We start from the raw sequence: 17131 nt of genomic DNA on the forward strand, positions 1-17131 counted from the left end.
TTTAAATTGGCCCGGTCCTCTAAGGGTTAAAGGAATAATGGGGTAAATTTATCAAGGGCTTTGCGCCTATTTTTAGGTAATAATTGTATATTTCACCTATTTTTTTTTTTTTAATTCTATTTATATTCGACAGGCGAACATTTTTTAAATGCAACTTTTTTCTTATTTTGCCTGTTTTGAGTATTCACCCAAAAGTTTGCATAATCCGGGATTAGCGTCCTATTTATCATTTGCGACTTTTAAAAAAGTCGTACAAACAGGTGCAGGCTTACGTCTGGTCAGTACCAGGTGAATATGCTTGCACAATTTTTGCGACTTTTTACTTAAACACACTTACTGTGGCGGTGCTACATTTTAATAAATCAGTCACAAGATATTGGAACAAAATATTCACCAATCCTAATTAGAAGAGTCACACACATTAGGCTCCTTAGTAAATTCACCCCAATGTGACAATATGAAAGCAAATTAAGCTAAAAAATGAATTACGGTATACAGAAGTTGATTCAAAAGGAATGAGAAACTTAAAGGGTATCTCTTATTAAGAAAAAAAATTGTCTAAAGTTTTCATCGGTCACATCCAATCAATAAGAAGGGAGAACTGTGTAGTGGCAATGTCCTTGTCATATGTCAAAAGTTTTTCTCTATGACACTGTCCATTTAATGTGAGGATCCCCTTCGACCTTTGGTTAGAAAAAACAAAAAGCATAAAAAACCATGGCGTCTTTTTTCCCTGTTTTGTACTATACTTTATAATTACATGTTGATTAAAATGTCGTACTAACTAGAATGTAAAGGTAATGTTACTATGTGAACTGCAGAGAGAATGTCCGTGATACAAACCTCAATTGTGCTGGTTACACAAAAGTTCTGGTTACACAAAGTTCTCTACAGATCCCTAGCGTATTCCCTCATTTAGCTCCATTATTTTTGTCCACAACTTGTGGATAAAACAAGTGTGCCTGCAAGTACTCACTTACAACTGATCTGACATTTATAATTATATCTATGATGATCCAGGCCTAAAGAGTGTTTATATAAAGAGTTGTGTATTGAAACAAATGTAAGCACTTATAATAGATACCATAACCTCTGGTGCAGATCTCAGGACTCCCTACAACAGAGCGCCGATAATGCTGGTTTATACAGACATGTACATAAGAAAAAATTAAAGCCAGGAATTTATGTAGGCATCCTCTTATGAGAGGTTGCCAAATAGTGAGTTGTATCACCCTTGGCATCAGCTACATCTTTTAAGGGGTACTCCAGGCGGGCTTTTTGTAGTTATGGCCGGGGAGGGGGTGGATGAAGGTGCCGACGTCCACTTACCTCCTGGGGTCGTGCATCGTATTGCTCCAGTCTGCAGTGCCTAGCCGCTTCCTGGTCTTTGGTGCGGCTTGAGACGTGACCCGGGATCCCGCCTTTGCCGTTGAATGGCTGAACAGGCTGGAAACATCATGTCTCAAGCCACGTCACAGACCAAGAAGCGCCCAGGTGCAGCAGAGCGGAGCTGCGCGACATGGGACCTGGCGCTAGGACTGGGGAGGTAAGTGGACGTCATATCCTTTATCCACCCCCTTCCCAGCCATAGCTAAAAAAAAAAAAAGCCCTCTCGTCCGGAGTACCCCTTTAAAGCGACTCTGTACCCACAATCTGACCCCCCTCAAACCACTTTTACCTTTGGATAGCTGCTTTTAATCCAAGATCTGTCCTGGGGTCCGTTAGGCAGGTGATGCAGATATTGTCCTAAAAAACAACTTTTAAACTGGCAGCCCCGTGCCCAACGGGCGTGGCCTAGATTGTGTATGCATTAGGCTGGCACAACCTCTCTGACCCTCCCCATCATTAGGAATGCTCCAGGCAGATTGTCTCCTATTCCCCACCTGTGTCAACACGGCACATGGGCTGGATCGTTAAGGCACCTGTGCAATGTTCAGCATGGAGAAAAGGTTGCAGTGGCATTCCTAATGATAAAGAGGGTGGGGAGGAGGGACGGAGGGGTGGTGAAAAGTTAGGGCACAGATATTCTAAGCCCCGGCCGTTGGGCACAGGGCTGCCAGTTTAAAAGTTGTTTTTTAGGACAATAACTGCATCACCTGCCGAACGGACCCCAGGACAGATCTTGGATTAAAAGCAGCTATCCAATGGCACAAGTGGCTTGGGGGGGGGGGGCTCAGATTGTGGGTACAGTCGCTTTAAGTCCCTGTGTGGACTGGAATAAGTGCACATCAATAATGACCATTTTCAATTATTTTGTGAAAAAAACGTATCAAGTTTTGTCAGCCGTAATGTCTCAGCTGGACAGTAGCGTTTTAAAACCTTTTCTGTGTCTGTATGCGTTCATGTTTTTGTAGTCCTGCTAAATGAATGCTATCTCAGCTTGCAGTCCTCTTCCATACTGCAGCAGATTTTCATGCATTCATTTTGGTGAAGGATTCACGTGAATGTAAGCGAGCTGTTAATCCTTACACCTTATGCCCATCAAGCATAGTGCTAACATGGTCTTTATTAGTTCTACAAGAAAATCCTGTAAGATAATGATGTTTACATGTATATATGTGCTGTTATCTGTACCATAATGAATGTGACGTCAGGGTGTCTGCTGCTTATTATACTGAACTACAACATTTCCTAGAATACGACAAAACACTGAGAACACCATCGCAGCGAGCAGTGAAGGTTCTCTAATATATACACGCCACGTGCACAATATACATGTATAATTACAGGGAATCCAGCATGTGCCGATTACCAAGAACTGCGGCTAAATGTCTGCTTTAGTGATGATAACCGAATGCGGAATAAAATGCAAACCTACCTGCTGTAATAACATTGGATGGAAGAGCCTGGATTGGAAGGTTTCCCTGCAACATCCAATCTGGAAGAACACGTTTTCTCTGTGCGAGTTTTGCTGGTTCTGCGTCATCTTTAGCAGAGGGCTATTGAAAAAACATTTAACAGTGAATTAGAAAATCAGGAGGAAGGCAGTGGGGACTGGGAGGACGTCAGAGCAGCAGATGGAGAGAGCGGGGCAGGTGAGTATAGCTGCTTCTTTACTTTCACTGCACTAGGGGGCATTAGCTAAAAATACCTCAGCACTTACATTAATACTGGGCATTCCTTATATTTCAGGCATAAAGCCTAAATTTGGATGCACAAGGGTTACACTGGTGAAGGGTCACACTAAACAAGAACTGACTATAGAATCAGACTACACTGTGTTTGTTTGTGTTTGTAGTTTGCAATCATAGACCTGCTAGAGATTATATAAACCGCTTCTCCTGTGCAGGTCTATGTGTCTCTATGGTTACAGACTACAAACAGACACAGTGTAGTCTGATTCTATAGTCCATTCTTATTTAAAACTCGACTACTTTTATAGGTTTAGGATGTGGGTCTAAATTTAGTTTAGGATTTCCTGAGATTTAATAAATGCAGCTTAAGGCCATGTTCACAAAGTATATTTGACCGTTAAACAATAGCCGTTGTTGCAGACTACAGCATCGACCGGGTAAGCATCTCAGACATCGGTTCTTGACAAAAGCTGGGTCAAACCACGGCAGACGTTCATACACTGTGTGAACATGGCCTAAGGCTATGTTCACACATTTTTTTTTTTTTTTTTGCCCATTTCACAGCCATTTTTCTTGGACGGCCATCATTTTGTGGCCAAAACACATCCAATTTATGCAAATAACTGCTATAATGGCGTTAAAAAATGGCCAAAAAAAAGACGTTGTGTGAACATAGCCTAAAAATTTTAGGAGGAAGGTGGAAAACATGGAAGAAAAGATGGCAGAGAAAACAAACTTTTACTAAAGAAAAACTTTTAGGACTTAGATTTCTTTAGTATTAGAACAACATGACAACTGATGACTACTCAGATTAAATGGGACTGATAGTGTGAAGACAGCCCCACAGAAATGAGAAAATAAAAGGTCATTGGTAAACAGAGAGATGATTTTATCTAATGTTGAAATGAAGGATTGTATCACCAATGCTCGCGTATCCCAGCCTTCACTTCAAGCTGTCAAGAAATCAGCTGTAGTCCCTCTCCCTAGGATGCATGGAAATTAGAGAAATGTAAGGGACTAGAGAAAAATGATGGACACCAAGGGATTCCTGCTGAGAATCAAATCAGTATGAGATGAGCGTGGAGGACGGCACAGGCTAAGATGCCATCACAATAATGGTGAAATGTAATACCAAATACTGCAGATGACGGGCAATAAGTCATCTGCAATAAGACGTGCAGAAGCCAAGACCCTTGATAAGCAGCACAAAGTGTCAGTATCAGCATTTTCTATTTAAAACCTTGTAGTGTCAGATTAGTTTTCATGAGCGGTACTGGTTTGCAGCTCAGAGACTTCAGGTTTTACAATTTTTTTCCAGTAAGAGGATTAAACTTTCTGCATTGTGTATATCTCCGTCCAAATTTTCTAATTATTATGGTCACTCGGGAAGAAAAAAGAGTGTGTAATGCTTAATGATCATCAGAATTTTATATACAGGCAGCGCAGTATGATGAGTCTAGTAGTCAAGGTAGAACAGAAGATGATGCTGGCAGGGAGTAAATAGGCGGTATAAGTAATAGTTTACATCTCATGTTTTATAGCGATACTGCTTGACTCTATATTCTTCATTAAAGGAGTTCAGTAGGGCTGGGCGATAATGGCCTAAATGAATATCGCGATTTATCGTACATGTAGCCGCGGTAACGATAAATTGAACGATAATTATGACACGCCCCTTTTAAAAGCCACACCCCTTTTGAAAACCCCATTTTCCGATGGTAATACAAACGTGGATTTATTCCATATAACTAAGCAAACTTCACAAGTAGTACACAACGTTTTGGCGTCTCCTACACCATTTTCAAGTGCCACTTGAAAATGGTGTAGGAGACGGCGAAACATCGTATATTACTTGTAAAGTTTGCTGCACATTGTTATATGTAATAAATTCACGTTTGTATTACCATCAGAGTGTATCTATATCATCTATCTCCTATCTATCTATCTCCTATCTACGTATATCATCTATCTATCTCCTATGTATCTATATCATCTATCTATCTCCTATCTATCTATCTATACATACACACACACATATGTGTGTGTGTGTGTGTGTGTGTGCGCGTGTATGTATGTATAGACAGATAGATAGGAGATAGAGAGAGGAGATAGATAGATAGATAGATAGATAGATAGATAGATGATATAGATACATGATAGATAGATAGATAGATAGATAGATAGATAGATAGATACATGATAGATAGATGATATAGATACATGATAGATAGATAGATGATATAGATACATGATAGATAGATAGATAGATAGATAGGAGATAGATAGATAGGAGATAGATAGGAGATAGATAGATAGGAGATAGATAGATATATAGGAGATAGATAGGAGATAGATAGATAGATAGATACATGATAGATAGATGATATAGATACATGATAGATAGATAGATAGATGATATAGATACATGATAGATAGATAGATAGATAGATAGATAGATAGATAGGAGATAGATAGATAGGAGATAGATAGGAGATAGATAGATAGGAGATAGATAGATATATAGGAGATAGATAGGAGATAGATAGATAGATAGATAGATAGATAGATAGATAGATAGATAGATAGGAGATAGATAGGAGATAGATAGATAGATAGATGATAGATAGACAGGAGATAGATAGATAGATAGATAGATAGATAGATAGGAGATAGATAGATAGGAGATAGATAGGAGATAGATAGATAGGAGATAGATAGATAGGAGATAGATAGGAGATAGATAGGAGATAGATAGGAGATAGATAGATAGATGATAGATAGACAGGAGATAGATAGATAGATAGATAGATAGATAGGAGATAGATAGATAGATGATAGATAGACAGGAGATAGATAGGAGATAGATAGATAGATAGGAGATAGATAGATAGGAGATAGATAGATATTCTATCTATCTATATCATCTATCTATATCATATCATCTATCTATCTTCTATCTATCCATCCATCCCCAGTCACTCAGTGGCTGCAGGGGGTCAGGTATAGGTCGACACCTCCATGTTCCCCCGGGCACCGCTCTCTCTCCCGCACAGGAATCCTCGGCCCCTGTCACGCAGTGATGTAGCACATATATCTGTGTCCCGGACTGAGCGTCACACATGGCCGCTTCCAGCACTGCGGGGCTCCGAGAATTCCTGTGCGGTACAGAGTGCGGTGGCCAGTGGAGCATGGTGGTGCCGACCGATACCTGACCCCAACTGTATATGCGGGAGAGGGGGGGCAGGGCTCACCGTGCAGCTTCCAGAGAAGCTAGAAGTGAGCCCCCGGCAGCAGCAGCACAAAGCACTCACTGGAGGGGACCCTGCCGTCTGTGTGCAGCCTGTCACATCTCCAGCCTTCCTCTTCAGCCCCCCGCAGCAGGATCTTCCATCCCTTCCTCTGCAGCAGTATATGTGCGTCCTGGCTGGGATCAGGAGGTGAATCGGATCATCAGCTTTCCAGCCTTCACCTCTCCACGCGGGACCCCTCTCTCTCCCTGCACCAGAGCACGCGGCCGCCGGGTGGGGGGGGGGGGAAATACAGCAGATACCGTCCTGGCAGAGTTGAGGTCGGTTAACCGACGCCAGTGACGGTATCGGTATTTTTGCGGTATACCGCCCAGCCCTAGAGTTCAGTAAAGTAAAGTAGCCTTAGTGCAGTATGTGACACCATAGCATCACTAATCATTTCTTAGGAAAAGCAACACAATTGTTCAAGGCTTAAAGTGTCACTGTCGTTAAAATTTTTTATTTTTTTTTTGCAGAAATCAATAGTACAGGCGATTTTAAGAAATATTGTAATTGGGTTTATTAGCTGGAAAAACGATTTTTTATCATGAAAAAGCAGTTTGAAGCCCCCCCCCCTGTCTTCATGGTTTTCTATGGAGAAGGGAGGGGTGGAGGGAGATGAGACACCAAAACAGGACAACAAAGAGTTAATTTACAGCTACATCACCTGCCACTTCCTCTGAAGTCAGCACTGACCTCTCTGAACTCTGAATACTGGCTTTCAACTGTGACATTTTAATAAAATTAAAAAAATATATATATATTTACCTGTAAAGCTAATACTGAGCATATAGTCACCTAGTGGAGTGCCTAATCAGAAGTATAGGGGTAACTTAGATCAGGCAGTGTAACTTTTATTTGGGACATCTGCAGTGATAGTACCGGTAATATTAGTATACTGTTTATAATAACAGTTAACTTTAATGATGTACAATTACTATATTTGAAATAATCTCCCAGTATTTTATATACTAGCTGGATGTGAAGGCCTTCCTTGTCACTGTGATGGTGATAGGAATTATCTTTGCGAAAAGCACCCCCCCCCCCCCCTTATGGGGTTATCCAAGCTTACAAAATGACAGATGTTTTATTCCAGAGACAGCACCTCTAAATAACGTGTTATGTAAAAAATATCACAAGAAGCATACCGCATCACTGCAGATCTTTCCATTAGTCTTAGGGTTGCTTGCTGCAGATAGTGACGGCTCGTGTTGTAGCGGAGATTTTGCCTTTATCTCAGAAGTTATTGGAGAGCAGGGAGACTTCTTATTTAATTCACCTTCTTCATCAAGTCCTTGACTATTCCTGTAAAAATTCATAACAAAACCTTCACGAAGAAGCAGTGAAATCTAGAAAGCTTTATGGCAATAAGATCTCCTAAAGGAAAGATGGTTGTAAAGAATTATAGGCAGCTAACCTGTATATATGTTAAAGGAGAACCATGGCAAAAATTTAAAAACCCAGTGATGGCAAGGGGGTGGGGTAAAGTAGCTATACTTACCCTTCCCTGTACTTGTCCCCCTGTAGCCCTGTCTTACTGCTCACAGACCCCCGCTGACCTCTTGTAGCTTTTGCTCCTGCAACAACACAACCCAGTTAAAGAATGCCAGCTCGGCCAGTCAGTTCAGGCCAGACTGAGGTGGGACCCCGATATCGTCACTGACTGGATGAGCTGGTACTTTCCGCCAGGTTGTGGCTTCACAGGAAGCCTAAAGAAACTGTAGGCTGGCAGGGGCACAGGGACAGTTAAAGGGGAAGTCCGGCAAAATTTTTTATTAAAGTATTGTATTGCCCCCCAAAAGTTATACAAATCCTCAATATACACTTATTACGGGAAATGCCTATAAAGTGCTTTGTTCCCTGCACTTACTACTGCATCAAGGCTTCACTTCCTGGATAACATGGTGATGTCACTTCCTGGATAACATGGTGATGTCACTACCCAACTCCCAGAGCTGTGCAGGCTGTGGCTGCTGGAGAGGAGGATGGCAGGAGGACACTGAGGGACACAGGGCACTGGAGAGACACTGAGTATCCCTCTGCCATCATCCTCTCCAGCAGCCACAGCCCGCACAGCTCTGGGAGTTGGGTAGTGACATCACCATTTTATCCAGGAAGTGACATCACCATGTTATCCAGGAAGTGACATCACCATTTTATCCAGGAAGTGACATCACCATGTTATCCCGGAAGTGACATCACCATGTTATCCAGGAAGTGACATCACCATGTTATCCAGGAAGTGAAGCCTTGATGCAGTAGTAAGTGCAGGGAAAAAAAGCACTTTATAAGCATTTCCCGTAATAAGTCTATATTGGGGATCTGTATAACTTTTGGGGGGGGGGGGGGCAAAGCAATACTTAAATAAATATTTTCACCGGACTTCTCCTTTAAGTATAGCTGCTTTCCCCCACCCTCTCCCAGCATTTTTTCATTGAAGTTCTCTTTTAATATACATGCGTTGTCGATCCATTCTGAATATATAGGCTTTGATCAGTCAGGGGTCTCAGTGCTGAGAACCCCAACCCCTATCACATAGTACTGTCTAAACAGCCTGACACAATGGGATGATTTACACTACATCCCTATAAATGGCTTGTGGAGATAGAAGGGGTTACTGATTCACTATGGGGCTTATCAGTGGCCTCAAGCTTATAAAGAAGCCCGGACTAACATTGCTGTGAGGGGAGTGAGATGCGCTACTCCTCACTTCTCTTCGGTGAGGGTCTAAGCAGGGACTAACAGGACACAATAAGCAATCAGTAATCATGTACAGAACATACAGTATATCACACAATAAGCAATCAGTGACTGTCTATGGCCCAAACCTTGGGAAATAATAAACAATAAAGGACTATCTATGGCTAATAAATGAACAATAACAATTTGTATATTTTACACATTGTTATAATCCTGGCTGTCTTAGTTATAAGGACTCCTTCATACATAAATTTTAGGGGTGAATTTATAGATGATTCTGGGCAAAATTTGAGATGATTGCACATAAAACTTAAAAATATTATTTTTTTGCACTCGTTTTCTGACGAATCCATTGATAAATTCTCCTATAGCTTTCCACAGTAACACTCCGGTTGGAAACAATTGTGAAGCTGGACGTCTTCCTGTACTGGACACAAAGACTATCCGAGTCTATCCGAACCCGAGCATTCGGCATAGCGGGGGCTGCTGAACTTGTGGCTATGTGGAAAACATATCCATGTATTAATGTTTTCCAGACAGCTTAAGAGCTTTATCCAACTTCAGCAGCCCCCGCTATGCCGAATGCTCGGGTTCGGATAGACTCGAGCATGCTCGAGGTTCGCTCATCTCTAATGTCAGTACATCCATCTCAGGTACGGGCTAAAGCTGGGTTTGCATATATGTGTATTCTGCATAAAACACATAAATAGGCTATGGTCACACGTAGTATGAGACCGGCCGGGTCACAGAATGGCCGGCCTCAGAAAAGATCATGATCGCATCTGAACTCCAAACAGCACATAATAGAGCGTGTAGCCGGAGCCGCTCGCTCCATTGTGAGAACTGACAGGGTTTTCTGCGGCCGCTATTCAATGAATAGCGGCCACAGAAAACTGACATGTCAGTTTTCTGCGGCGCCGCTGTGCATAGCCATAAGCACAATATAGAGTCATGGCCAAAAGTTTTGAGAATGACACAAATATTATATTTTCACATGATCTGCTGCCCTCTGTTTTTTATGTGTGTTTGTCAGATGTTTTTATCACATACAGAAATATAATTGCAATCATATTATGAGTAACAAAAGCTTATACTGACAGCTAGAATGAGTTATTGCAGCAAGTCAATATTTGCAGTGTTTAACCTTCTTCTTCAGGACCTCTGCAATTCTCCCCGGCTGCTCTCAATCAACTTCTGGACCAAATAATGACTGACAGCAGTCCATTCTTGCATAATCAATGCTTGCATTTTGTCAAAATTGGTTGGCATTTATGTTATTAAACCAGCAGATGAACTGTGATATGCTTTAGCGATAATAAAACGGAGGCAACAATATGCTACAATTAAAAGATAAAACTGTATAATGAGAAAAGGATGAATTCTCCCAGTGTACGGCTTATTAACATGTTTTCTTGAACTAAGGAGAATAGTTACACAGCGATTCCTTTAATTAATGGAAGTACAAGAGATTTACATATAACACTACAAGAGCTATTTGAGTAAAGATTAAATGTTCCGATATAATTAAGTTCTCTCATCCAGCGCTGATCACTCACTGGCGGAGAGACGGTCTGAGCCTCCACTTATGTGACTATGCTAAGCGGAAGTTATAAAGAGAGGTTTTGCAAAATCTAAATATTTATACAGGACTTCTTAAAGGAGAAGTCCAGTGAAATTTTTTATTAAAGTATTATATTACCCCCAAAAGTTATACAAATCACCAATATACACTTATTACGGGAAATGCTTATAAAGTGTTATTTTCCCTGCACTTACTACTGCATCAAGGCTTCACTTCTTGGATAACATGGTGATGTCACTTCCTGGATAACACGGTGATGTCACTTCCTGGATAACATGGTGATGTCACTTCCTGGATAACATGGGGATATCACTTCCTGGATAACATGGTGATGTCACTTCCTGGATAACATGGTGATGTCACTTCCTGGATAACATGGTGATGTCACTTCCTGGATAACATGGTGATGTCACTTCCTGGATAACATGGTGATGTCACTTCCTGGATAACATGGTGATGTCACGACCCGACTCCCAGAGCTGTGCGGGCTGTGGCTGCTGGAGAGGATGATGGCAGGGGGACACTGAGGGACACAGGGCACTGGAGGGACACTGAGCATCCCTCTGCCATCATCCTCTCGTGCAGCCACAGCCGGCACAGCTCTGGGAGTCGGGTAGTGACATCACCATTTTATCCAGGAAGTGACATCACCATATTATCCAGGAAGTGACATCACCATGTAATCCAGGAAGTGAAGCCTTGATGCAGTAGTAAGTGCAGGGAAAAAAGCACATTATGTGCATTTCCCATAATAAGTGTATATTGGGGATTTATATAACTTTTGGGGGGCAATACAATACTTTAATAAAAATGTTGGTCGGACTTCTCCTTTAAAAAGCATTGGGCACATTTAAAATTTTGTAGATATAGATTAGCCCTCCACAGCGGCATTACAATGATTGATTATTGCAAGCCAATCCCAAACCTTTCTCTGAAAACATTACAAATGCATGGAAGGTGCATTACTGACACAACTGTACAACAATACTCAGGTACCTTATAAGTAGTGATAAGCGAACATGCCAAACGGGCTGCTAGAAAAACATGGATATAGCCTATGACTGTATCCATGTCTTCCAGGACTTTCTAGGGGTGCATACAAAATCTCCAGCCACGAAAGTCAAATGCCAAGCATTCAGGTTTGGCCAAACCCAAACATTCGGCAAGTTCATTCATCACAACTAATATGCTTATAAGACATGTTAATTTCCTACATCTATCAGTCATTCATGAGAGATGGTCACTGTTTCAAACAAGTCCCCTCTATTTTATAGCCTGTGTGATCTTTAACATATTTGCAAATCACTTCACTGAACAAATTTTAAGCGACTCTGTACCCACAATCTGCCCCCCCTCCCCAAACTGCTTGTACCGTCGGATAGCTGCTTTTAATCCAAGATCTGTCCTGGGGTCCGTTCAGCAGGTGATGCAGTTATTGTCCTAAAAAATTACTATTACGAACTTGCAGCCCTGTGTCAAATTGGCGTGGCCTAGAGTGTCTGTGCCGTAGGCCTGCGACGCCCATCCGCCCCTCTTCATTATTAGGAATGTCCCTGGGTAGGATTCCTCCCACTTGTCTGAACAGTGCGCATGTGCTGAATCATTAAGACCCATGTGCAGTGCTCAGACCTAGGGCACAGACACACTAGGCCAGGCCAGTTTGGCACAGGGCTGCAAGTTTAAAAGTTGTTTTTAGGACAATAACTGCATCACCTGCCGAACAGACCCCAGGACAGATCATGTGTTTTTTTTGTTGTTGTTTTTGTTTTGTTTTTGTTTGTTATTTTTTTTTTTTTTTTTTGGGGGGGGGTCAGATTGTGGGTACAGAGTTGCTTGAACTACTATCAATTTAACTTTTCTGCAATCTGATGTTCACTGCCTATTGTTAGGCTCAGTCCATCTCAAATAAAAGAGAGACAGGGGACAGTGCTCTGCTGAGTGCAGAGAATGAATAAACCAGGGTTGTTGTTATACAGTCTATAAACCTGTCTTCATCCTCCAGGCAATCCACACTGTCCCTGAAATGTAAATCAAGGCTTCCCTTTCATCTGTGCCGCTGTTCTTTTATTTCTGTTCACATAGCACCCTGCACAGTCAGTGCATTGGTAACCTTTTTACTCTCCACAAGCCAATTATATTAATATAATGTAAATCATCCCCCAGCACCAGATTGTTTACTCAAATGCACTTTTATTGGTACTAACACACTAAAAATGTGGTGCACGTCATGTAAGTCAGTGTTTTTTTTTTAATAAGCAGTTTTGCTTCCTCCAGTATGTGTGTGTGTGTGTGTGTGCATATATACATATATATAACTGTCTACAAATAAAGACACAGCTGCTTCAATGTATTGATATGAGAAGCATTCTTCTCCTACCTTTGCCCACAATCTTCGGAATGACTGGTGGCTGCTGTGTATACAGTCACAATATCCATCAATCACTGCTAAAAAGCTGGGCAGAAACATAATGGACTGACAACCACGAGTTCACTGCATTCTGTCTTATTGGCCATTAACTAGGCAGCACGTCATTTTTTTGAGCAATTTAATAAAACAGTCCAGTGAACCCAACAAGGTATTGTCATTATAAATACACTATAAGCAAATAGATTTTAAAACAGAAGAAAAATATATCCTTTGTCCATGGTTAACTGATAGATTACATATAATTTATACTATGGTGTTAATGGGTGAACATATTTTTCATGTTCACATATTCTGTGAACATATGTAACATATTCTGTACTATGTGTATATTATCTACTTGGGGGAAAACATCTTTGGGTTAAAAAATGTTATATTCGTAAAACATGTTTACTATGTCATTGAATATATTGTAAGTTCTTCCTTTTGCACCACTATAAACTTCAATTCATAATATTTCTGTATAAATTGTTTTTACCACTACCTTTCCTAACAGGAGACTTCGTTTTTAATACTTTTATAAATGTAAATGAGAACATTAGGTTGTGTGATATACAGTAATAGGTTCTTGCAGTTCAAGGCTCATGCCAACATGTAGTGTATTATATCTTAGCATGGCTTACAAATATTCCTATGATATCATTTAGAGCAAATTAACATGTTTACAATGCTCAAAGAAATACCATATTTTCTGGCGTAAAAGACGACTTTTTAACATTTAACCCTGAAAATTCTTTTTAGAAGTCAGGGGTCGTCTTATACGCCAGGTGTAGTCGCCCCATTTGGTGGGGGGGGCTTCAAAAATGGCCCCATCCCCACCGTATGGGGGCAAACACTATAAAACATTCAGCTCCCGACGCAGGCAATGTAACATACACCACCTGCGCCGAAGACGGAGATCACTGAACCTCCCCCGGGCTGCTGAGCATCTCATTGGAGAGGCTTGGAGACGCTCAGCTGCTGGGAGAGCTTCGGGAGAATGAGAGAGGCGCCGGAAGTTCCAGAAGCCTCTCTCATTCTCTCGAAGCTCTCCTGGCAGCCGAGGGTCTCCGAGCCTCTCCCATGAGACGCTCGGCTGCCCAGGAGAGGTTCGGCGATCTCCGTCTCCGGCGCAGGTAGTGTACGTCACACTGCCTGCGTCCGTAATCGTAAAGGGAGGCACGCCGATGCCGGGAATGGGCCCCAGGTGAGTTAAATGCTTTTTTTTGTTAAAAGTCAGGGGTTGTCTTATACTCCAAGTCGCCTTATACACTGGAAAATACGGTAGTGTATAAGCCCTTTAACTGCCGAGGATATATCACTGCCTAAGGGTATAATATTGGCAATACACACATTAGGCTACAACATCACATTTTAATTTTATGTATCTGAATTTGTGGAGACCCCCAGTTATGAACTTAAAGGGACTATATCACCTAGATTTTCTTTTACCGATTAGAGACAGATACTGAAACATGATCTTTTATTACTAAGCTTTGCAGCAAGCCTATTGACAAAAGACAGACCCTGTCCCCTTGCTATGAATGTGAAACATTACTGAGCGTACTTTGTGACCTTTTAAGAGGTCATTCCACACGGAGCTGCTATGTTTCCACTATCTACTATAAGAGAAACAGATTGCTGAACTCAGACCAGCCAAACGACAACACTGCCGGCTGCTAGGGAAAGCGCTTAATGCAGTGAAGTCCTAGGTGCATTGCCCCCTGGGAAACATGAATATGCAAAAGAGGAGCCCGTGGAGCCTCATTGAAGAGTCTCAAAACACAGGGCTAGCCACCTAGGACTTCACTGCATTGAGCGCTTTCACTAGCAGCCGGCAGTGTTGTCGTTTGGCTGGTCTCCCTGAGATCAGCGATCTGTTTCTCTTATGGCTCTACTAGGCATTGCTCCCACCTAGCCAGAATCCTGCTCCACACTGATGAGGGGCAACACCCCGAAACAGCTGTATGTGGATGGTTACCTAGTCTTGGTTTATCCCTTGTCATTACAATGACTTATAGGGCCACATAATATGGTGGTTTTGGTGGTTTCCTAACAGGAGCCACCCCTTGGATGGGTCCTTCCCGGAGGGATATCTGGCTAGTCCTGTGTTTTGAGACTCTTCAATGAGGTTCCACAGGCTCCTCTTTTGCATATTCCACTATCTACTGGTGTCACCTGTCGCTGTAATTCTATACAGATCACTCTACAGCAGCCTCCTCCTTATTATCACAGACACAACAGAAGGTCTCAGCTTAGTTTTGATGTAGTCATGAGAATGAAAACTGCAAGATTTCAGGATTATTTTATAAAACAGAGTCAACTGAAAAATTTGAAAAACAAAACACCAAAAATTCTTTAAAAAATGTTTAACATAAAACTTGATTTAAACAAAAGGTCATTTTCTGATGACACATTCCCTTTACAGGGGTTTTCCTAGTAAAATCATTGATCATTTATGTGATTTTAGGGGTCCAGGTCGTTGGATCCTTAACCCCTTAGCGGCCCATGATGTATCTGATCCGTCATGGTGCCGCTCGGGGTGTTCAGAGCGGCGCTGATCCTGGCTGACACGTGCAGCCAGGCATTGCCTCTATTAGCCGGCGCGGGTCCCGTTGCCGCGCCGGCTAATTAAGCCTCTAAGTGCAACTGTCAAACCTGACAGCTGCACTTAGAGGCTTCAGACCTCACGTCCCTGGTGTCTAGTGGGACGGATCTCCCCCCCGCAATGCGATCGCGGGGGGGAGATCCGTTCTTCTGCCCGTGCCGGGCCTCAGCGTCGGAATGACGCTGATCCCGACTCGGCAATAGATTGCTATATAGTAATCTATGACCGATCTAATCGATCTTTGCTGTGTATATACACAGCATTGATCTCTATGAGAGATCAGTGCTGTCTATATACAAGTCCCCCAGGGGGGCTTCTAGTTACAGTAAAAAAAAAAGTAAAAAAGTGTTTTTATTAATAAAAAATCCCCTCCCCTAATAAAAGTCCAAATCACCCCCCTTTTCCCATTTTATAAATATAAATTAATAAATAAACATATTTAGTATCGCCGCGCGCGTAATCGCCCGAACTATTAATTAATCACATTCCTGATCTCGCACGGTATACGGCGTCAGCGCAAAAAAATTCCAAAGTGCAAAATTGCGCATTTTTGGTCGCATCAAATCCAGAAAAAATGTAATAAAAACGATCAAAAAGTCGTATATGCGCAATCAAGGTACCGATAGAAAGTAAACATCATGGCGCAAAAACTGACACCTCACACAGCCCCATAGACCAAAGGATAAAAGCGCTATAAGCCTGGGAATGGAGCGATTTTAAGGAATGTATATTTGTTAACAATGGTTTGAATTTTTTACAGGCCATCCGATACAATATAAGTTATACATGTCAGGGCTCCAGACTAAAAAATTTACCTAGGAGCCATTGGCTCCTAACCTGAAAAATTTAGGCGCCAAATAGAATATTTGGTCGCCAACATTTTAAAACATGTAAAATTAATGTTATGTTACATGGGACTTACTGTGTGCAGAGGCCGCGGCAGCCTCCTCCTCCTCCTCCTCCTTTAGATTCTTTCTTTTCTTAGTTTGAAAACGTTCAACATGGAAACTTGCAACTTGACAACCATATACCCCCCTGCTGCCGGTGTGTTCCCTCAGCCAGCTGCCATCTTACCGGCAATGATCTACTATATATATATATATATATATATATATATATATATATAGCCCCCGGCAGCCGATGACATATAGCCCCTGTGGCAATGTATATGGGAAGTGGTACTGTGCAGTGTATACTTACACACACACTGAGGGAAGTGGTACTGTGCAGTGTATATACATACAGACACTGAGGGAAGTGGTACTGTGCAGTGTATATACATACAGACACTGAGGGAAGTGGTACTGTGCAGTGTATATACATACAGACACTGAGGGAAGTGGTACTGTGCAGTCTATATACATACAGACACTGAGGGAAGTGGTACTGTGCAGTGTATATACATACAGACACTGAGGGAAGTGGTACTGTGCAGTCTATACATACACACTAAAGGAAGTGGTACTGTGCAGTCTA

At 41.8% G+C, this 17131-nt stretch overlaps 1 protein-coding gene across 1 annotated transcript in view; it reads right to left on the bottom strand.

The window, feature by feature from the left end:
* The window catches only part of APLF (aprataxin and PNKP like factor), a 112212-nt gene that overhangs the window by 58718 nt on the left and 36363 nt on the right, over positions 1 to 17131 (bottom strand). The window contains exons 4-5 of the mRNA XM_069955103.1: positions 7510 to 7666; positions 2819 to 2939 (exon numbers count right to left, since the gene is read on the bottom strand). Coding sequence (XP_069811204.1) covers positions 2819 to 2939; positions 7510 to 7666 — 278 coding nt within the window. The remainder of the gene's footprint in view (positions 1 to 2818; positions 2940 to 7509; positions 7667 to 17131) is intronic.

Source organism: Dendropsophus ebraccatus, chromosome 15, assembly GCF_027789765.1.
Source record: "Dendropsophus ebraccatus isolate aDenEbr1 chromosome 15, aDenEbr1.pat, whole genome shotgun sequence".
NCBI classification, from domain to species: domain Eukaryota; kingdom Metazoa; phylum Chordata; class Amphibia; order Anura; family Hylidae; genus Dendropsophus; species Dendropsophus ebraccatus.